Here is a 24,275-nt window from a genome sequence, read left to right as displayed (position 1 = left end):
ACCTTTCTTTATTTTTGTTTCTTTTCTCAGATTTTATTTTCTTCTAATGAAGAATATAAATCAAACTGCGTGCAGTGCATGTTGCGTAATCAACTTAATTAAAATTATTCTTTAATCTCAGAACACAGAACACAAAACACAATCACGAATGTGACAAAATTGCATGCGTAACTAAATAACAATAACAACAATAATGGAACAAAAAATAAGATGAAATGAAGCAAATAAAAGAAGACAAAAAAATAATTGAATGTAAAAGCATGGGATCTGAGACTGAGACAACAGACATAGAGAGGGGAGAGAGAGAGAGTTAGAGAGAGAGAAAGAGAGCAGAGACACCGTTCGGTGCTCCGCTGAATACGGTTGTTGTGGCCCCTGCGCTCCGGTGAGTGACTACTTCGATCTTCTTCTTTCCATTTCCTCCAACTTGATCTTCAAAATAATATTGATATTCTGCCCCTTTTTAACTTCATAGCTGCTCCATTTGTTTGTTCCACCCCATTATCAATTTTTGTTTTTTCTTTTTAAATTTTTAATCTTTTTCGCTTTTGCTGAATACCCATCAATGATTTAGACCCCTGGTACTGTTCAGGGAAGATGCAGACTTCAGAATTTTTGGTGGGTCGAGTTGTAGAACTTCAAAAACCAATGTTTATGCTGGAGTCTCTGAGAATAGACCTGAATAGAGTTTAAATAGTTGTAAATAGAGTAGTTATTAGGTTAGGGATAGTTGTGTGATTTTGTATTTACTGCGGGAGAATCATTGACCCTTAGGAATTAAGTGTGCATGTATTATGAATTTCCTGTACTAGACCTTATGTATTCTATTTAAGAGCTATTGGTCTTCTGATAAAAGTATCAGAAAAACTTTTTCTGGCAGTTTATTTAATGCTCAGATGTTTGTTGCTTTGCACAAAAAGCTTGTGACTTGCTTCGTTTTGATGGGTTGGGTGGTCTTTGATAGCAAGTTTGCAAATGGATTTTGCTACCTTGTATCGATATAATGGCCTGCCACTTTTTTACCTGTGCGGCTGCGCCTAAATAGTTTGACATGTTGGAAGACCACATAATGTTCTTTTTGAGCTTTGTTTAATTGTAAAGTAGTTACAATAGATGCCTTGTAAGCTAGACAGCTTTTCTCTGATGAAGCATTGTCCATTGGAAACTCCTTTATTTTGATTAGGATCATAGGATGTGTGTCTCTACATCCTGAAGAGTGGTTATCAGCGTGGAGAAGTAAAGCTAGATAAAATAAAATTATAAGAAAGTTTTGTAGTATCATTAGAGTATGTATCACTTGCTAAAGACTGAGTTTTATTTTCCTTGTAAACTTTGATTGTTTTCTCTTCTTTTTTTTAAATCACATGATTACAATTGAATGATGATGATTGCATGTTATCCAAAGCATTTATTACCGGTTGAGCTTCTTAGTGTTAGCAGCTCTCATTTTGTTGACTAGGTAGGTTTAGTTTAATGGAGTTTCTGGCAAATATTTCTTCTGTCCCACTTGTGTCCTGTGAACAATTATCTTACTTTAGCTCAAGGGTTTGAAGACTGAACTGATTTACTGAATCTCTGTACTATAACTCTATAAGTATAACCAGTCTTAGTTGTACGATTTTTTTAAATGGAGGAGATACGTTTGAAGTACTTTCCAAACAGGTTTTTCCTCTTGTTGAGTTATGTGGTTCGATCATCTTATATTTGTAGACAATTTATGCCTCTTGGAAAAATTCCCTTTTTGAATAAACAATTTTGTTTTCAATGTTAGATTGATGTTTTTTTTCTCTCTGATTTCTGAATCATTATTCATAAGCTGAAATTTTTTCATTAACATGGTCTATTGTTGTAACTGCAGCTTTACACTCAAAAGGACTTCATGTCTAACATAGAGGATAACAAAGATCTCAGACAGATGGACGTGGATGCATCTAATGAGTCAGCTAACACCATGCCATCATCCCAGAAGCAGGTACTATTCAGATTTTGCCTTTTAGCATTCTTAAATTAAAATTTTGACTTCAGATTAGTAATCTCTTTACTGAGGATGAGCCTCTTGACACAATGGTAAGTTTGTAAGAATTTCTTATTTTGTGATGAACAATTTGTGAACCTTGTAGGAGGAAGTTGTAAAGAAAAAATATGGAGGAATGCTGCCCAAAAAGCCGCCACTCATATCTAAGGTGTGTGCATGTGGATGTTTCTGTGTGTAAACTTTGTTTGTCACTTAAATTATGAAATCAAGGTGCTCGTGCCCATATACAGCGATCAATGCTCATTTGATTTTTCATCTAAAACTCAACTTTATGGTAGGACCATGAGCGTGCGTACTTTGATTCTGCGGACTGGGCACTTGGAAAGGTATTTCTGGAAAATACACCTCTATAACTTCATTGAATCTTTCTTTTCATTTCTGATGCTCTTCTGTGCCATTGCATGAAACAGCAAGGCGGTGAGAAGCCTAAGGGACCACTTGAGGCTCTTCGGCCTAAGTTACAGGTACTCAAGCAATTTTCTGATACCAGATTTGGATATAGTGACACTGCTTTCTATGGCTTAATAGTAGTTGTTCTTCTGATGTGTGAATGGCTTGCTGCCTGATGTTCTTAGTCTGTTTCTTGAAATTGTTGTATAATTTATATTTATAGTACAAAGAGAGAAAAATGATCAATTGTCTCAAAAAAATTAAACTCACTGATAATGTTCATTTTTCTATGGTAACAAGCTTAGTTATAACTTGTGATTTGTAGTGATATGATTGTGTTAACAAATTGGTTGGTAAAAATTATAGATTTAGTATAAATTGAAGCAGAATAATATGCTATGCATTTTAGACGATTAAATTTTTATTCTGCCATTTAGTTATGACTCTGAGATTTGGACCTGTACTTGCTATATAAAAAAGCTTTAGTAACTTTAACTGTTTTGGATTACAATCAAAATAAATGGATAATAAGTTTAAGATTAAAAAATCAAGTTGATAATATCCTCGCTCTTGTTTAAACAAACTTTTATCAATAGGAGAAAATATGTAGGTAAAATCAATTGAGCTTCACATAGAAGTTAAAATCAACTCAACCCTTTTTTAGTTTCAAAAAAATTATGTTGATCTTAGCTTATTGAATGGTCAATGAATTTCACCTTTTTATTTTATTTTCACACAAGTTCTTATAGACATGTTTATTCAAACAAGATCATGGTCTCTTATTTTTAACAATAACATAAAGGGTGCTGCTCCATAGCCTCCCTTGTCCTTTACTATTCCCTTTCTCTACCAATGGTTTAAAAGTGAAATGAACCAAATCTGTAATCATCCTCCAATTTTAACAGAACAAAATTATGGCTTGTTTATTCAAGTTTTTCTTAGAAAAAGTAATTTTTAATTTAGTTTTTTGAGAAGAATAAAAACTCCACATATAATTTCATAGTCAGTCCCATGCCTGGGTAAAGTTGTGTTAGACCTTGGCAACCAAGGGGCAACTCATTGATACACCAGTATGAACCTCTATCCCCAGGGGGTATTAGTTTTTTTTTAAATAAGATCAAAAACCAAAACATGAATAAAAGGGCATTTTAGAAAAAGAGTAATTAATGCATGATTCAACTACAAAGGGTACAGAGGGGTTTTATAAGAAGGGACAATAAACTTTCTGAAAAGGGTCTTATAAATAAGATCAAACTGAAGGCGCTTTCTTTCAAATCTTATCCTAATGCACCTTAAATGCGCCAGCTATTTTCATGTGATGTTCATGACAAATTTCTACTTGGTGCTTCTGTTTTTCAGCCGACACAGCAGCAAACACGTTACCGGAAATCTCCTTACGCTCCTTCAGGAGAAGGTATGTTGTGCTTTGATAGCTTGCTTTGTTCAGTTGAGATGGCTAAACTTGTATGTCCCTTCTCCCTTGTGTCTCTCAGCATCATGAAAATGAACTAACTAAATTGTGATGTTATGTCCTTTTCAAAGAAGGGGGAAGTGTTCCAGCTGAGGATGCACCTTCCAGCGAGTAAGCAGCAATCAGTCTTTTGATGATGTGCTGACTATTGTTCTAATACCTGAGTGAGTAGTTTTCACTATTTGTTGTTTCAACAATAAAGGAAGTTTATCATGTATTCATATTAGCACAAGACAGAATATTTGACATGAATGTAAGCAATAGACATTTACTTGGGATTATGATTTTGTGTTTTGCTCTCTCCCCTCCCATACAACCCCACCTTTCTCTCTTTATTTGATTCTTTAATATAAAAGGTGTGAAAGATTTAATTTAAACTTGGTTTAGTTTCAGCCCTACATGAAAAACTTGCACATGTTTGTGTTGCAGTTCAGAGGCTACCTAAAGATCTCTTTTTGTAACTACATGCATTGAACTACTGCAATTTCAACAATGATACAAATATTGTGCATACAATTAGTCCCTATTTATAAACCTATTCATGAACCAATCCTTTTCATTTATTAATGTCATGTTAATTTTGGTTCTTTTACTCATTGTTTTCTGGTTTAATCCTTATACTAAAACATTTGCATTTCATTTGGGTCCCTCCATGTAAAACACTCTAGATCCTTCCACATTGTTTTTCATTTTGATTCCTACATGAGAAGTTCTCCAATATATGGTGCCTACCCATGACAAATATTCTCCTTTTGATCTGTACATGAAACATTCTCTGAAACCATCAGTGACAAAGTAAAGTAATTTTTATTATATCTAGATTAACATGTTTTTGAGTTTTTCAATTTTGGGGTACTATTTCTTTTTTACCTTTTCATTAAAAGGTTTCCATGTCTAGGTGGAAAATGTTATTTTAGACCCTCATGATGTGATAAAAGGTGTATTAGTCAATATTTGTCACTTGAATTTAATTGGTTGATATAATTTTTAAAAAAATTATTACATTTTTGTTAACTCCACATTGTTTAAAATTATTTTGGTCATCTTCACACAAATGTGATCAACAACAATCTATCACAGCTGACTTTAATCTTTGGAAGGTTGTAGTGTTCATTTGTTACTTTGACTCTCTTTTTATAAGAGTTTTCTTTGAAAATTTTGAAATATAAGAGTTTTACATGACACTTGTCACCACTCTCTAGCAATAAGGACCATTTGGAGTTATTGAACTTTTGATTGAAATTTTGAAATATGAAAATGAAGTGTGAAAGGTTGGTATTTTTCAATAAGTTCACTGAAAATGCAACTAATAATGACATTTTACAAAATTAAAAGAATAACAAATGAAAACTATTAATTGGAGAGTAAAAATAGAATGTCCCCATTTTGGAGAACTAAAACATATCTAAATCTTTAGTAAACATTAAAAAATAAATAACTTGTTAATAAATTAAATTCACAATATTAAAAGACTAAAAACAAAATAAAAATGATTAGAGTACTAAAATAAACTTCTATTTGAAAAGCTAAAAATATATTTAAAATAATAAATAAAATTGTACGTTGATGTTTTCTCCGACAATAGTTTGATGTGTTTTCCAATTTGATTGGATTAAATTAATAGGGATTATATTTTAAATAATAACTTATATTAAAAATAAGAAGCTAAAAAATAAGTTAAACATTAATTTTATTAGCCTTGTTATTAAAATAGTTTTTAGAGCGTACTAAGTTCTATATAACATAAAATATACAAAATTAAGATAATCACTTTATAAGAAGCTATGCACTGTAATGATTAAAAAGTTATTTTAAAATTTATGCTTAGTTACAATTTTAATCCTTATATTTTGTAAAATTCCCAAATTGTTTTTCTAAATTATTTTCATATAATTTTAATTTCTCAGTTAGATAATTAAAGTAAAAATTGAATAAAGTTACCGACAATTAAATATAAAAGAATAAATATCGCATAAATAAATTCAGAATCTAAAACTACAAATAAATAAAAATTAAGAAACTAAAGTTACAGGAAAAAAATTGAGTAGTTATGAAGTATTGGAACTAAATTTTAAATGGTGATGGGTGTTGGGTTCGGCTCTCTGAATTTTGAAAAGGCAAATCCCTGCATCTTCATTCCTTCTCCCACCATCTCTGTATTTAATTTTTTTTAGTTTCAAAAATACATTTTTAAATTTTTTTTTTCAAAAATACATTTTTAAGAATGATACATGGTGTAATGTTTTCTTCTTATTTTCAAGTTTGATGGAACACAGGTTAAGTTATTTTTAAAAATAAGGTTATAATTAATTTTTAAAAAATTATTTAAAAAATTTAAAAAGGTTAAAACTGATGTTTTAAAATTAATATGGAAATGGAGGGAAGGAGAATTTGACTTTTGAAAAATGAATGAGTGGTGGAGTCACATTAATTACTATTAGTATTTATAAATATATTTTTTTAAATGATAAAAATATATAATTATAATTATAATTAAGTAAAAAAAACAAGATAAGTATTTTTGAAACAAAGTTTTACGTATTTATGAGTTCTGCACTTAATTCATTTTTTTATGAAAAAATACTTCTTTCCGGAACAATATTGACATAAGTGAATAATCAAATTTACATGTTACTACAAATTTTCAAAAATTATAATAAAATAACATCTATTTAATTTTGATTTTTTTATGGAGAATCATATTAACTAAGTCATAAAACTCTACCAAATAAAATGAATGTTACTATACTGTATTTTAGTAGATAGTAATTGATATATTTTGAATTATTTAGTTCAAGACTAAAATCATATTTAATAAATATAAGTGTAAATATAATTATATGTAGCTGTTAAAATAATAATTACTATAAAATTAAAAAGTTATTAACAAATAAATCGGACTCAAATCTTTATCGAATAAAAAACATTATTATCTCCATAAAAATTATAAAAAAATAAAATATTTCATCAAAATTAAGAAATAAAAAACTAGATATACTAAAAGAAGGGGTCAAAGGGTCCTGCAACTATCGCTGTAGTTTTGCCTCTGACACACCTTAGTTTGGTTTTGTGTATATACTTTCTAATAAACTTCTCAACCTAGAAGTACAACACACATTAAGATTTTATTTGAGAGATTATAATTTTTGGTCGAATAATGTGTGGAACAAATAAAATTTCATCTACTATTGCTAAAACATTAAGAAAAACACATTTTAAGAAATTAAAACATTACTATACAGCTTTTTCTTGTAACGAATGTAATATTTATTTATTTTCAAAAGATAAAAATGGAAAAACATACATGGGAACTAAAATTATAATAGTGCACTCAGGAGTGCAAAACTGGGAGTGAGATTGCCATTATGATTTTAGTCTTGAAGATTAAGCAATTGAGAAATCAAATTACAGATTTGAAGCTGGTTGGATCTATTCTAATCTAAAATGAGGTCTTAATAATTATATGCTAACCATAATAAAAATAAGGGGATTAACCAGCTTGAGAAGATATTCAAACCATTCCCACAATTCGATTTATGCTATTTTGAGTTAGAAATCAATAGCTCACATTCTCTATTTAACCAACATCCATTTTCTCTAGTTCAAAGATGCTTTTGATGCAATCACATTTTTATTAAACTGCATGACAATACCAATCCAAAATCCAATATAATAGTGAAATTTATAGCATCAAAACTGACATAAGAAAAACCAGAATGGAGAAGCATCCGATTCATTAAAAACATAACTTAAATTTGGATGTAGGAACAATACTCATTCTCCGAAAAACAACTCAACCAAACGTTACACAACTTCCTCCAGGTCGTCAGTTTCTCCCATGGTTTCTAACATAGGAGTTGCGTGCTAACAATTTCTGGCCGGAAGTGAACCGATCACCCTGCAAAAAGCATACGTCAAGCAGATGAATCTTCCACATCCAACAAAACACTACAATCTACCATGTTGCAATATTATATATTGCAAGCCTTACGACAGAATTAAAATGATTTCCTTTATGATGAAATTGAGAGCTCTTTATCAGACGAAACTTTGATCTTGTGTTGGCCATTTAAAAAAAATAAAAAAATACTCAAAGCCAACAAATAAATACAGTAGAAAAAGCTCTCAAAGGTGGCACCGCGAGAATGTGATTGATTTTGAATGAGCTGCTTAGTGCTTGCACTGAAAATAATATCCAAACATAAATATAAAATGACGTCTTAATCAATAAGTTGAATATTTCAATTGCAAACCCTTTTGCATCATATCTATTATCTAGTGGCTTTTGAAAATAAAGTATGATGACATTCAAATTTATTAATAGATAAAAGAAGAAACTGCAATCTCAAGTCAGATGCCACATTAAAAAAAAATAATATATATATATATATATTAATATACCATAAATAATAAATAACTAAATACATTAAAACACAGATAAAGGTACGGATGTATATGACATTTTACAATGAGATTGAGTATAAAAAGCCACATTGTGAAAACGAGGTTAACTTCTGGCTGGATAAATGGTCAACTATTCCTATAGTGGATTGGCTTAGGATTCCTAATCACTTGCACAATAAGCTGGAAGCTAAGGTCGCACACTTTATATCCAACGGATCCTGGTCTATACCTGATGCTAAGGTGGGATTTCTAATCACTTACACAATACCCTGCCTCTCACTACTGTTGCAATCTCTGCTTAAATCTTACCTCCTTTGATATTGAGGGCGGTCTTAAATGGAATGGTTCTGCTGATGGTATTCTCAGCCTCCAAAAACTACATATAATTTTCTTTGATTCAACTAACACAGAAGGGTACAGTACTGGTTTGGAGCAAATTTATTCCTCCTTTCCCTTTTCTTGTTTGGCATATTTATCATAATAGGTTGCCTACAGATGATAGCTTGGTATGGTCATTGTTTCTTGCTGTTATCTGTGGGGGTGGTGCTGCGGAAACTGTTCAACACTAGTTCTTTTAATGCACATTTTTAAAACGTCTCTAGGCTTGGCCTGGCAGCTCTTTCCAATACTACTTTTCTTATTCCATCTCTTCCATTCTTTGTTTCTTGCAAAGATCCTGGAGTGCTCAAGCCAGACAGTAATACAGGTCTCTTTGGTGCCACAAATATATGGAAGCTTTGTTAACCCACGTACCATCCATGACAGAATTAAAAGCATGATTTATTGAGGTCAATCGGGCTGGCAATTGTTGTACTGGTTGTATGTAATCCAACGTGCAAGAATTCATTATTCTTAAAAGTTTTGTAGTAGATATAGATCCTAGGAGGACTGCATCACATGTTCCTGTTTTTTGGCCTCCTCCTCCCAGTCATCAGTTCAAATGTAATACTGATTGGGTAGCCAAAGACTATCCTGGTGAATCTGGTTGTGGTGGAATATTTAGAGATCATCATGCTTCTATGTGGATTGTTTGCCATATTTTGGTGTTCATAATGCCTTTATATCAGAGGTGATGGGTGTGATTTTTTACATGGAATTTGTAATCTCCAAAGGCTATACTATCTTTGGATTGTGGGGGGAATATTTAGAAATCATCATGCTTCAATTGTGGGTTGTTTTTCATATCTTTGTGTTCTTAATGCATTTATATGCAGAGGTGATGGGTGTATTTTTTTACATGGAAGTTGTAATCTTCAAAGGCTATACTAATCTTTGGATTGTGGGGGAATATTTAGAGATCATCATATTTCTATTGTGGGTTGTTTTTCATATCTTTGTGTTCATAATGCCTATATATGCAGAGATGATAGATGTGTTCAATACCTCTATTATTCCTTGAGATCTTGGTAATAGATGGCTGGATTGTTTTGTAAGTAGTAATATTATTTGTATTCATTTTTCACATTTTAAAGGGTAATCATCAATATTTCGATAACTTGTTGAGTTTGGCATTAGATCTCAGGATTATACATGGTGGGATAATGTTTCTAGCTTCACTTGTTGAGAGATCTTCAGGGATAGGTTTGATTTATCCTTTTACACGGTTAGAGATTAGTTGTGAACATGATTATCAAACTTGCGAGTTTTTACGTTCTCACTCACCCTAGGCAAGTTGACTCAAAAACAAACTCGTTTTCGAAGCAAACTCGGTAAACTCGCACGGAACTCATTAAACTCAGTTGAACTCGCAAGTCAGCAACCGAGTTGGCGAGTTCAGAGGATTTTTTCTTTAAACCAAAAATGACCCATTTCTGAACCCAAAGTCAAACAAACTCACCCTGCTAACATTAGGGTTTGTTTGCATTCTTTGTTGTTGTGTGTCTCTATTCCGATTGTGTTGGCATTGGTGGTGGTGTTGGTGATTACGTTCGTGATCGCATTTTCTGTTTCGTGGTCACCTATTTTTGTGTCTCTGTTCCGATCATCATCGTCTCTGTTCTGGTAGTGGTGGTGTGTTGTGTCATCTGGTGCATCTCTGTTCTATTTGGGTTTAGGGTTTGCTTGGCCAAGTGAACATTGGTAATTAGGGAGTGCACTGCAGAGTTACTTTTAAGCTTGGCCATACATGTGAGAGAACATTGTGAGTGCATCTGCAGAGTTTTTTATTTGAATTGAAAATGTTGGGCAGTTTTTTTTTTCAATTCAATTCTATTTTTAATTTCAGACAATTCCATTTTTTAAATTCATGCTTTTTAAGGTATGTCTAGGAGTGGATCAAATTCAGCTGGGGACAACCCAAGTGCATCCTCATCTATTAAAAATAAGTAAAGATGCTTCAGGACATAATGTTTCTCTAGGACCCATAATGTTTTCTAATATTTGTATTTATTTATTTGGGATACTTTGAACTTATATAATTCTCATTCACTATTAAATGTAGTTATTTTATTAGTATTGTGGACTTTTGTTTTAAGTACTTTAAGTACTTCTACTAGTTTATGGAGCTCCCACGAGTCTACATAGACTCACAAGTTTGATAACCTTGGTTGTGGGTCATGTGTGTTATCTATGCTCTTTTTTCTTGTACTTTTTTTTATGATATTCTGAGGTACTGCATATGATTGATGTTGTTTGTGGTGCCAACATAGTTAGCACTCTCACTTTTATTAAAAAAACATGCATATGGTGCGAGACTTTGATCAGCATTAAATCCCACTTCAGATTCTTAGGCCAAGAACTTGTCTTGGCTCTCTACCTTATGACATGAGATCTGAAAATTCTAGATTTCTCAGAAAGCTCACAACTCGATTCTTGGCAGAAATTTTGAAATGTGTTTCTTTATCTCTCTTATTTCACATCACTTTCACTTCATCAAACAACAAAGAATTTCACCATGCAAAAATTTTCTCTGCTGACTCTAGCATAGGGCACATTTCTTGTCTCTGATTAGCTAAAATTTCATACTTATAAATAGAATAGAATTAAATTCATAACTTCTAGTGTCATGTTTTTAACATAAATCCAAGGACTGATATATTTTTTAAAATGGGAAACACTCTAGTAAAAAATGAACATCTAAATATACTGTTCTCAATGATATCAATTACAAACCAGAACAAACCTTGCACATGGATGCCGCCGATTCTGATTCAAGAGTTTGGAGGGGAAGATGTCCAAGAGACTGGAAAGAATCCAGGGCATCTAAGGTCAGCTGCCAGCCACAAAGAGCCACACTACCCACACCAGAACTGGAGCAGGGATTATCACAACCAGCAGCAGCAACATCCCCATTCACCCAAGGACAGTGATCATTATGTAATTTGATTGGATCAAATTCAACACCTCCATTACTGTTGTCTTTGTAAGGAATTCCTGATCATTAGAGCCAAGTGCATTAGTTAATGAAAAAAGAAGAGCGGTCAGGACAGCATGGAGAAGGCAATGATGTAATGTTCAGAAAAATTATTCAGTAATCAGTAAAATAAAAACATTATTATGAAAGAACTGAGTATAAAGGAGTAGAAATTTTGGGTAGAACTTATCAGCAGTAATTTAATTCAGAAAATTATTAGAAATTGTTTGAATAAATTGGGTAAAGCCATCTAAAAACTACTCAATAAGAGATTTGATAGTTACTGATTGAGTAACCACCATGAGACCTGTTACACATTATAAAGTTGAAAATATTATCTGAATAAGCAACTTGAGTATATATAGTAAGAGAAGAAAATTATTAATGAAAGTACCCCATGGCTGTGAATTTGTAACTCCATCAAGTCTACATGTCTACTATGATCACTAATAACAGTTTTAGCAGACATTGTAAGTATAAAATTTGGGTGTGTTTGGATTTTGGACAAATGGGATGGGAGAGGAAGTAGGAAGAGAAAGGAGGTCTGCTCTAAAAGGAGGGAGTGGGGTTAAGAGATTCCAACACCTAAATTGGGGGTAGGAAACAGAAGCCAAATTAATAAAAATTAACTATTACAACTGTATGTATCTTAGACTTCCTTTCAAGAGTCAGGGGGATCAAATCTTATTGTTCTCGGCACCTTTTGGTTGTTCAAGTGGCAAGGATTAGTTCCTTTTAAGTAAAATCTCGTATTTGAATCCTGTGAATAAAGAATATAAATTTTGGGAGAACATTGCTCCCTGCAACAGGTTCACTTAACTCAGATTAGGTACGCTCAATGCAACTTCCCAGTTCCAAGGGCTTCCAACCAAAAAAAGCTTTTGGAGGGAAAACATCCAAAAATACTAACAATATTTTTCAAAACATAAATATCTCTTGTAATAACTCCTCTATGTTCTCACTTAGTTATAACCATTTAGCTGGAGGAAAACAATTAGGGCCATAGATTTGATTCCAAAACAAAGAACACACGCATACGTCCTCTTTCCTTGTGAAGGTAAAATCCCCTCCATTACCATTTCACCACAGCCCCTCACCCCTTCCCCCCAAGCTCTATCTAAAAGTTATTACTCCCAGTAAAATAATCAGACATTTCAGATAAAGCATTCTGATATTTATAAGTTTGTTTTTGACCTCCGGGATAGTTCAATTTCCAAATAACTTGCCACAATTGAGTATAAAATAAAACATAACTAGAAGACAAAGTGATAAATACATTAGTAGTACAATGAGACTATTCAAAATTCAAAAGGTAACAGATTTTACCATAACAGAAAACCCTTTTAAGAAGAAAATATTGGAAGTCACAATAGGTTTTGGCAGAAGCATTGCAAACAAAAAATGCAATATATACCATATAGATAATTAAAAAATGCAGAAATATAATGCAAAGGGGTGCTTGAGGCTAGTTTGGGCGCATTAGGTTTATTTTCTGATGTAGTTGTTTGGGTTTGGGCCAGGTTGTTCAGCCCAACCCTTTGTTTTTAAAAAAATAACTATTGGGCTGGCCCAATATGCATTAGCCCAAAAATAGGAATAGACAGAGAGAAAAATCAGGGTTTTAAATGGCTAGAGTCAGGTTGGGTTGCCCTGACCCGAGGCTTATGCAGCTCCAAACCACCATTCCACGACACCCAAGGTAACTGCTATGAGCCGCCATGGCTATTTTCAATAACATTGGATTTTACCAGTCCCATTCAGCATCAGAGGGAAAGCATATCTAAGGTTAAAAAAAAAAACACCAAATAAAATAAATAAATAATCAGACATACCCATAACATCAGCATTTAAATGGCCTGATTCATGATATGCACCATCATCAATGTGAGATGCCTTCCCAGTCTGATTAACTTCTTCCTTGGATACTTCATAGGCAGAACATACAACAGCATTACAAGAAAGAGACGGATGGGCACCATTGTCAGGGCCTATCATCTGCATGCTACAACTGGTCTTCTCACCACTTTCAACAGATTCAACCTTGTTTGAAGCTATAATTTTTGAGCCACTATCAGCCCTTGCTATAGATTGAGACACCACAGCTTGACTATCCCCTTGAGGATCTTCCCGACTCAATTCCTCAGGCACAAAATCCCCAGTAAGTCCATGATAAGGCTCAAATTCACCAGGTGGACCATGATTTTCAATCACTTCAGCAATTGGTTCAACATCACCTAAACTATCACCTCTATGAACTGAGACATCAGTCCCATGGATTTCAGCCTCATGACTTGCACCCATGCCCACACTTCCCCCACTAATACCAAAACTAGGTCCATCTCTAGCATGTGCAGTCAGTATCTCTGTGTTCAAAACTTCCCCACAAGCATTTGAACTGCTAACACCTGCCTCCCCTCCTGCCCTTTCTAAAAGTGGTTGGAAACAAGCACTCTGCTGTGCTTGATAGCTGCTATTTAGCTCTGATGCTTCATTCAAATCAACAGAAGGGAAATTGGCATCATTAGCATTTACAGGAAAATTTTCAACACTTTCCATTGATTCATCATCTGAACTGTGATAAACTGTATTCATTGCAATAATAGAAGATGCTTGAGCAGAATCTCTGGTAGACATAACACCAATGGCATGATCCCTTTCTGGGACTGACTGGTTAGCAATATTTGCATCCAGTTCTATTTGAATACCCAATGAATGGCTAGGTACAACGTCCGGAGAATTTCTTAATGGAAACTGGAATGTTTCCAATAGATTAGTATCACGGACACGCTTTGAAGGGCCAGCAGAATACTGTTGACTACCAATGACTTCATTATTATCACGGTCAGTTACAGTTCTTTCAACACTGTCCACCTGTTGCACATTTAGATGTGGCCTGTCGGCAGTGGTTCCACCATCATCCAACTTGCGTTTGCGAGCATTGGGGCCTTGTGATTCATAAGAAGCTGTCTGGTCACCTGCCTCACTTCCAGAAGGCCGTCCAATCATTAGATATTTTCCTTCTCCAGCATCTTGCACATGACCTGAGGTTGACGTCAAGTTTATTGGTGAACAGGATGGCCCACTAGACATCCTAAGACTTAAGTCTAAACTTTTATTTGATACAAGTTGTCTTTTATCAGATGTTGTAGCCTCATCACGGTCTCCAGTCCTCTCTTTTTCAACACCATCAGCAGCAGCCCATTCATTGATACCACTGGCTGCACTTATTCCTCGAGTTGATGCTATTTTCTTGCTTGTTTGAGGAGTATCAATCCCACAGGGAGCCAAATGAACTGGTCGTGGAGCTGTCAAGAAATCCCATACTCTAACTGTAGCCCCACATAAACTACAATCTAACAAAGGTGATCTAGACTCACAATTAAACTCTGAACCCAGTACATCATTATCCCCAGTATCTTTCCTTGAAGAAGTTGAAAACTCCTTCTTGCTTGGAGCAGGATCTGGTGCAGAGCCTTTGGCTGGACCAGAGCTATACCCATTTTTTGCAGATTCAGCTGATTGTTCTTCACAGTCAAGTACGTTAGGAAGCCATCGTGGCTCCCATCCACAAAGACTTATGAGCTTCTGAGCCTATTGAATAGGAAAATTAATAAAAGGATGCACAAATAAACAAAATTGGACAAATTGGCATAAAATACACTTCAATAAATAATTAAGACAAAACAACATATCTTAAAAAAATTCTTACATAAGAATATGGGTGACAGGCCTGTTCGCCAGTTAAGCCTGTTCCAGATGTATTTTCTGCTTTACAGCCCAATTCTCCAGCTGTCTGAATTTGCAATTGAGCAAGTAAGCGATCAATTTGAGGGCTATGTGTAACCCGCATAAGCTCAATTGCAGATGAAGATACAATTGGGAGGGAATAAAACTGCAAGAGTCCATCACACCTATCCTTAAAACCTCCAATTAGAGCTGAAGGTGAAGTAGGAGGAAACTGCACCAAGCTTTCTGGACAGCTATTGCCTCTCCAAGGACAGGTGACTTTGTGGCCTCTATCAAGCTGTTCAGAAAACTCTTCACTGGAGCCATCAGCTTCATCAAATAAAGGAGAAACAATAAGCAAGGCTCAGAAAGAAGCATTGAATCAAGTGGTATAAAAGTGCTTGTTTTGTATAACCCAGAAGATTAAAAAAAAGGAAGTACGAGATTAGTTTATTGAATATTAATTACAATTGACACAACAAAAAGATTCAAACTACACAGTGCAAATACATCTATATCCTACTCTAACACAAAAATGGTAAAATAACAATCTCTAATACAATTTATCTAGTGGAAGTTCTAATGTCCAACAAACTTCCATATAACCCTGCAACCCCATAGAAGTCCTAGAATTTGGGTTTCGGGCTTTCAACCTTACAAAATCAAATTGAAAGGTAAGGATTGTCCAAGCTTTACAAGCTCTATTTAAACCACATATCTAGTGATCCGTTCTCTCATTCATTAAGCGAGAGGTACAAATAAATCACATTCACCTTTTGTTCAAAAGAACCAAGCAAAAAAAAAATTGGGCTTTCCTCTTTCTCATTGGTATTATATTTGAATAGAGAACCCTTTATTATGTGTCATTATGAATCAGCATTTTTCCATTCAAATATCTCTAAGTAACTTCTCTGAGAAAAATAAAAAATTGATAAATTATTGTGAACTCTTCCATGTAGTTATGCAAATTAAGCATTATCAGTTATAATGGAAAATTAACTTTTGGAAGAGATAAGCCACACTTGAGCCAACAACCAAAAATAATTCACTGCGACTAGCTGCCGAAATCACCCCACCCCCAGACACAAAATAAGCATACATAAATTGCATCACATTTCCTACAAAACTTACACAAAAACTTCACCACCTGGCGAAATCCAGGAAAAACACATACAATAATCTACATACACTTTGAACAGAGCTTTAAGTTGGAAATCTAGCAGAATCAACAATCCCCATCTCACATCATTAAAAAACAAACAAACAAAAAACTACATCCATTACAATTATAGACTCACCTTCAAAAGATGAGGCTGAAGGCACAGCAAAATCTAACTGAGCACGACATATCTCACACTCAATCTTAGCAACACCCACATTCACCCATCCTCTCTTCGCACAAGCCAACGACCCAGAAACCTGCAAAATGAAAAAAAAAAAACAAACATCAGTTCAATTACCCCCCCGCCCCCAATTATCTCAACCTAATCGCTTCCATCGCAATTCAACCGTATCGAAGCCAACCTTGGGCAATTTCCCGACGAGCTTGAAGGTCGAAAGGCGGCGAAGCAAATCGCCGCGCTCCCAGGGCCGGCAGGAGGGAACCGAAGAGCGTTGCAGCACCGAACCGACAACCTCGCCCGAATCCGCACTGGATTTGTGGCGGCGGCGAGCATCCCCGTTGGCCGGAAACGCCGGCGACGAGGCCCCTGCAGAGCTGAGAGGAAGAAAAGAAGGAATATTAGGGAAAATTGAAAGGAAAAGGCAAAACCCTAGAAAATGGAGAGTGGTAAATGAAGTTATGGTGAAGAATAATTATGCAAATAAAAGGAGGAGGTAGAGTGAGAAACCCTAGAGAGAGACCTTGCAGCAGGTGTGGGAGGAGAAGAGGGTGGTTTGGGAAGAGAGAGATTGGGATTGGCAGAGGTTACGCCATCTTCGTTCATCTTTCAATTCGATGTGTTTTCTTTTCTCTCTCGCGTTTTGTGTTGTGCTTCTTCTAAGTCCCCTTTGGGTTGGAGTTTGGACACACGTTCTTAACGTAACAAATAAATTCCTTCCACTCTTCCACTTGAGGGTGGGTTGTGTGATGGATCCCATTTCAACTTATTCCTTCTTTTCCATTTTTTTATTAGTAAAAATAAATAAATAAAATATATTTTCTCCCTTTCTTCCAAACAATTATAAAGAAATCAAGTAAAAAAATATGTTCTTTTAAAAATATCATAGTTAAATAAAAAAAATAGAAAACATATCAAATATATGTATATTGTAATACAATTGGGGATATAATGAAAAACAATGAGTTTTTGATAACAAGTACAACCAAATATTTCTAAAAAACTATCAACATTATAAGAAAAACATATTCTTTAAAGTTTCAAACCTATAAATAGTTTTTTTTTTTAATTTGGCAACAAATGGCACCAATAACAAGCTAAATTGGTCATTTCCTTTGGAGTTTAAACCTCACAATCAAGTGAAACTATATTTTAAGTATATTAAGGTTTCAAAAATATAAGCAAGTTATTATATTTGGAATTATGATATAAAAATGAAAATGACATTTAATACCTTTACATTAATTATTTAAAAAATAAAGTATAAATGAAGATATTATCTTACTTTAGTTGATATCATGGGATCATTCATTATCATCAATATCCATTAAGGTAAAACACACTCGAATCAAGAGAAAGATTCATATCATAATTATTTTATTTCCAATTCAAGGTTGTTGATAAACATTAAAATGATGTTCATCATCAAATTTCCTAATTTTGTTCTTAAATTAATTATTTTTTGTGTTTAGTTAAGGATTGTTGATAGCTGTCGTTTTGCTGTCAAATTAATATGATTCTAGCGTAGACTTGTCTAACACTAGAGAGATTATAGTATAATCGTGGACAAATGTCCCCAAGTCGTCTCCCAACGAATCCAATAGTAAAATTAGCTGATCACGGTTTAGAATCTATCTGCAAGCAATAAAAGTTAGCAATAACAATAAAGAGAAAAAGGGGGTTTGAGATAGTTGTGCATAAAATATAAAAGAGATTAAAATAGCAAATAAAAAGCGGTTGATCCCAAGTTCTTCCACCATTGAATTCTTCACAGGTTCTCTAAGGATTAATCTTTTCTCAATCCTCCAACAGAGCTAAACCAGATTGAACATGCGCCGATCTGATTCAACTGAAACTCACCAGTAAAGCATGCGTCTACTAGTTTAATCAATACACACTTTGTTCCATGCGTATACTCCATGGGAATGCTTACCTCCTCTCTCTTGAATCATGCGCCCAAGAAATTAATTAGAACGATGCGAACTAACTAAGAAACCAAAGTTTAAGATAAGGAAGACTCTCAATCATGCGTTCAAGTACAACGTCTCACAAAAACTAGTTTTCCAGGAGATTAGACAATAAAAACAACTGCTATAGAGAATTAAAAATAGAAACTTTTATTGAACGAAACCTCAGAGCTAAATGGGAAATTACAGAGGAATCAACCAAAATGGTTTAGCCTTCCATGCAAAGGCAAAACAAAAGAATTACAAAGAAAAAAATAAACTAAGAAAACCCTATGAAGCTCCCTCTTTTTCTCCTTGATGCTTGTGTCCTTTTATAGGCTTTTCTGCTCCAAGGATCTTGGGAAAATATTGCAATTTAGATTTTGTAAACAGTTTCCACTTTCCATAATTCTTTTTATTTTGCAGAAGATTTGCTTCCAATTCTGTTTCTGGAATCTTGTAGCTTTTATTTTCTCTTTCTTCTCCTCAGAATATTTTTTCTGTTTTGGTTCAAGAAGCAACTTGGACTTTTGCATATTTGGCCCATTCACAAAGGTAGATGCTTCCTCCGGATAATTTACTCTAAAAACACAAAATTAACAATAATAATAGTTAAGGCCCAAATAAACCCAATTATAAGAATATTAATTAAAACAATGGATTTATTTATTATTATAGTCCAATAATCTATGATTAAGGCTATTGTGTGTGAATAAATATATGCTCATCAATTGTATATTTATCAAAAAGATGAGTGATGAAAATCATTCAACCAAAAAATATTTGGCTAAGAGGATAGAAGAAGATGAATTTTTAAAGAATAAGAAGATAAAGATTCAAGAAAGAAGACTCTACATTTAAAGAGTAGACAGTGGGATTTTCTTCTTTCTTTTCTTAGTCTTGAACAAATTATATAAGTTGTACTTTCTTCTTTGTATTTTGTAGGGACATAAGTGGATTTGTTTTGGGGCATAATTTGGGCTTGAAAAATCAACCAAAAATCCTAGAAAACTCAGATGAAATTCAACCAAGACGTGGAGAAGAAGACTTGAAGCATGAAAGTCTCACATCACATAGGAGAAACCAAAAATAGGCTAACTTGAGGCGTCGAAGTGGGAGACTTGGACATCACTTTTGAAGCTTCTTAGTCCCACATCCTTTATGTCATTAGGTGCAAGGTATTTAGGCATATATAAATAAGGCCTGTAGTCTTTTGCTTTTGGTACATAGAATATATTTAGCTAAATCGATTGTCTTCTTGTTCCTAAGGTCAAACATGAAAGTAATATTCTCGTAGTTCTCCTTCAAAGATCCTTCCTTAAGACCCTGTTTGTTTCTGGGCAAGGAAAAGCGAAGTTTCACTGCACAAAAGGAAAGCCCGAAAATCAATGTAAAAAAGGTACGAAACCCCAAAAAAATCCACACTCTAAACTTTCTTCGCCGAGTTGCGAAGAAAGTTGAATATATATATAATTATAATTTACTATTTTACCCTTTTTATTTTAAATAAAATATTATTTTAATATTTAAAATAGAATTATAATTTAAATATAAAAATATAATTAAGATTATAAAAAAATAATTCTTCTAAAATAACATAATTAATAATTTTTAATAATAAAGAAATAAATTTATATAATAATTATATTAATTAAAAAAATTAAAAATAAAAATAATAATTTTATTTAATATAAAAATAAGTTTTTATCAAATATTTATAATTATAAATATTTAATAATATTTTAAATAAAAATAATTATAATTTATAAATAAATAAATTAAATTAATTTTTTAACAATTTTTAAATGTAAGGGCAAATATGTAAAGTTATATTTTTATCAATTAAAAAAAAATACAATTTCAATCACATCCATCACATCACTCACAAACTTTCATAAAATTTCCTCACACTTTCCATTCTATTTACCTTAATCCAAACATCCTAACTTTCTTTATACTTTCTCTTCAAATCATCTTAAATCCACTCCCTCATTTTCACTCTCTAATCTAAACAAAGCATAAGAAAACGATTCTAGATTCTCAATAAACACTACAAAAAAACATGTATGTGGTGACAATTATTTTTGTATATCGTGGCAGTTCTAATCGCCACAATATACGTGTGTGGCGATACCGCGTACCGCCACAAATTTGGCTACCACAAAATATAATGTGGCGGTCAATTATGAACTGTTGTAGTAGACGTCATATAATACCTTGTATAAAGTGGCAGTTTTGAGCGTGTATTTTATGTCAATTATAAATGTCATAATTTTGAAAATAGGTAAGCAATTTCAGTGTAAATAACGACAATTTTAAACTCCACTTAATACAAAATAGTATGACATTTATAATAATCATTACAACTGTTGTAATTCGAGTATTAAATATATAATTTTATTTCTATAATTTTTAATAATTTATTCAATTATGTTTTATAATTTAATTTCATAATATAATTTAATTTTATATTATATTATAATTTAATTTCATATTATAATTAAATTTTAGTAAATAATTAAATTTCATAATATAATTAAATCATAACATGAACTAATTTTATAATATAATTAAACTTTATAAATATTAATAATTGAATAATATAAACAAATTTATAATCAAAAGATGACTTCATTCATTCATTGAGAGAACAAGTTGATACATAATTGTTCAAAAGTAAAGAAGACACACAAAATATTTTTAAATATCATCATAACATTAAGACTATTACAACATGTTCATCCCTAATTGATTTTGCTTCAGTTTTGTTTTCCCATCTTCCTTAATCAGTTTTGCTTCAAATACTTTATTTGATTAGGTGATGGAGCACCACTTCCAACATCTAGTGCCTGAAATAAATAATATATAATTTGAAGTTAAGAATTATATCAAAATTTATATGTCATGTCAAAGTATACGAAACTACAAATTACCTCAATCCTATATGTTCAAGACTAGTATCCTCTGTTCAGTGTGTTATATAAGCAAATATTAATAGGTCACGTAACTTTTAGTCAATAATCTATTAAAGGAAAATAATTTGTTTTAAAAGGTATGTAAGAAGAAGAATTTAATAAGGAAATAAATCCTATAATATAGTACTTTATTGTATATATCTATAATAAATTTACAATGAAATACATTGGATAGTGATACCTTAATTTTTTTGATGGCCATGTATTCTAACTTGGGGCCACAATCAAACATCATTCCATAGTTGATCACATATGCATAACCTACAGACATCAAAATAATGAATAATAAAAGTAATAATATCCCCATTTTCAAATTGCTAGCAACAAAGAGATGATACAAATAATTTACATGCAACAAGAAACTATACAAATAATTTACATGCAACAAAAAAACTACAAGGGAGAAAGTAAATATGTAATCTTAAAGATGTTCAAAGAATATAAGTTAAAATGATTATGGTAGCCATTTCAATGTTTCTATTTTGGAAATTGTGGTCTCAAGGCTAACAACTAAGTTGGATTTTAGGATAGCCATTTACAAAATGAGCAGCACCTAGTTCATAGTCATTAACCTTGAAGTCTTCGTCTTGTCTAATTTTAGTTATGTACACACTAAATCGGTTTACCTTCTTAAAATTTCACACACATGGTGTTTAATATCATGACTTCAATTCCTCATTCCAGCTCAAGCTTTTCTCACTTACTTTTGTTTAAACTTGGTATAATTGTAGCCATTGCCTTCTCAAAACCCTCTTACTTGGTAAAACTTAAACTATAAATAATTAAACTTGAAGTTAATGTTATTATACTATAGCTAAAATGATCAAATTTAGAACAAGCTTAAGAAAACTTGCCAGAGATGCAAAGATCAATGCCATTTGAACAAGCTCTTGCAACCATTTTCACAACATCTACAATCTGACCAACTTCAACATATTGTAATCCAACGTGCTATCATTTTCAACTGCCACAACAACATTCTCAAACCTGCAATAATCAATCATTTATTCCTGACTCAAAAAGTGTTATTTAGCTTTGGATTTCAACTTTAAGGTGTTTAGTGTTTACCTCCTCAAGGCCATCTCAACTTTAGTAGACACAAAAGGAACATAGGCTTCACTAACCATACCAAAGAACTTCCAACTAGATGTTTAAGAGACTGAATTCATCATCCTTAAGTTGATGCAGTTTTAAATAGGCTTTTACCTTGCAAGCAACAATCTGAAAGCAACAGACCAACAAGTTAGCATAATGCAAATTGTCATAAACCAACTATCTGAAGAGCTTAAAATTATCATGTAAATACATAAGAATGATTTTATACTTGATCATGGGGGACTCAAATACCATACCACAAACCAAGAGAAGGTTTGACTCTATTCTCACTCCTCGATTTTGAAAATTGTCCTCTAAAATAACTTTCCAGCGCTTACTGATCAATCTCTCGTCCAACATCTATAATAACTTTTAAACCTATTTTGAAAACTAGAAACAATTTTTCAAATTAAAAACCAATCATAACTTGACTATCATAAAACATTAAGCTATTAAGCAAAGACACACCATTAATTTTATAAGACTTCTCTAATGCAATATTATTCTTCAAAAGGGGAAAATTAAAAACAAATATGACAAGAATGAAGAAAATACAAAGTGAAAATGAAGACAAGCCTCTAAGGGGTACTTTTCCTTGGATGTTTTCTAAAATTCACAACTTCAACCCAACTATATGGCTCAACTTCAAAGATATATGACTCCCATTCCGAGTTATGGTTATCATTCATTATGAAGTTAGTGCCTTCATATTTTGGAGTGATCATGCCTCTAGCACTTTGGTTTTAGTCTCCACTGGAAACACTGCGATATAATAAATTGCACATAACTAGAGTCAACAAATGATATAGAAGTAATTAACAAAAGCGATTGTTACCTTGAATGTAATGGAGTATAAGCGGTTGTGTTCATTTTGCAAGTGTTTTCCATATTCTTCACACTTGCCTATAAACTTTGGTCTTATGCTGGGTTTTTTGAATTTAGACTCGAGGCTTAGATCAAAAGATTTGGATTTGTTGATTGAAGGTCAAGGTTTGAGGTGCACAATCCTTATAAATTCTTTATGGTTTCGACGATCATAATTAACATTCTTTAAAATATGATAATTAACATTTTTTTATGAGAATTAATGGTCTCAATGATTTTATACTTGATCATGGAGACTCAAATACCATACCACAAACCAAAAGCAGGTTTGAATCTATACAAGTGAGTGAGGACACTATTGAAAGTGATCCTGGATTACCGCGACTTTTTAGGTTAATCTTGTTTAGTATAATAATACAAATTGATTAGAGCATATAATCGATTTTAATAATTCTTTACTTATTTGTCATTTTAGGTTCCAATAAGTTCTTGACAAAGTTTCCCAAGATAGTGTCGACCCATGTATGACTTTGATTGGTCGTCTTGGTCATGTACAATACATTAGCCTCTCTGGCTCGATAGGCTTGGTCTTGAGAGTCTAAGCTTTTTGAAAGAAAATTTTACATTTTTCTTTGATTGTAACTTAGACGACTAAGAAGTTCTAGGTTATCTAACCTAGCCCCCTCGCTCGAGATCATAGGCCGAAGAGCCCTAGG

The 24,275-nt window shown here is 32.9% G+C and overlaps 2 protein-coding genes across 2 annotated transcripts; one reads left to right on the top strand and one right to left on the bottom strand.

Annotated features, from left to right (window-relative positions):
- The first annotated feature begins 219 nt into the window (after positions 1–219).
- Positions 220–4,177, top strand: LOC137835027 (uncharacterized). Its single transcript, XM_068643319.1, has 7 exons — positions 220–385; positions 1,859–1,972; positions 2,121–2,183; positions 2,314–2,361; positions 2,446–2,499; positions 3,785–3,839; positions 3,968–4,177. The coding sequence occupies exons 2-7, from the start codon at positions 1,880–1,882 to the stop codon at positions 4,009–4,011; spliced, it is 357 nt and encodes a 118-aa protein (XP_068499420.1). The 5' UTR covers positions 220–385; positions 1,859–1,879; the 3' UTR covers positions 4,012–4,177.
- A 3,331-nt stretch (positions 4,178–7,508) lies between these two features.
- LOC137835026 (uncharacterized) lies at positions 7,509–17,457 on the bottom strand. Its single transcript, XM_068643318.1, has 7 exons — positions 17,242–17,457; positions 16,903–17,095; positions 16,677–16,797; positions 15,362–15,708; positions 13,485–15,243; positions 11,422–11,672; positions 7,509–7,794 (listed from the first exon to the last, which is right to left on the bottom strand). The coding sequence occupies exons 1-7, from the start codon at positions 17,322–17,324 to the stop codon at positions 7,723–7,725; spliced, it is 2,826 nt and encodes a 941-aa protein (XP_068499419.1). The 5' UTR covers positions 17,325–17,457; the 3' UTR covers positions 7,509–7,722.
- Positions 17,458–24,275: the final 6,818 nt, after the last annotated feature.

The sequence above is a fragment of the Phaseolus vulgaris genome, chromosome 5 (genome assembly GCF_000499845.2).
Source record: "Phaseolus vulgaris cultivar G19833 chromosome 5, P. vulgaris v2.0, whole genome shotgun sequence".
Taxonomy (NCBI): domain Eukaryota; kingdom Viridiplantae; phylum Streptophyta; class Magnoliopsida; order Fabales; family Fabaceae; genus Phaseolus; species Phaseolus vulgaris.
The sequence above is the reverse complement of the archived record's forward strand: the minus strand, read 5'-3'. Positions and strand labels throughout refer to the sequence as shown.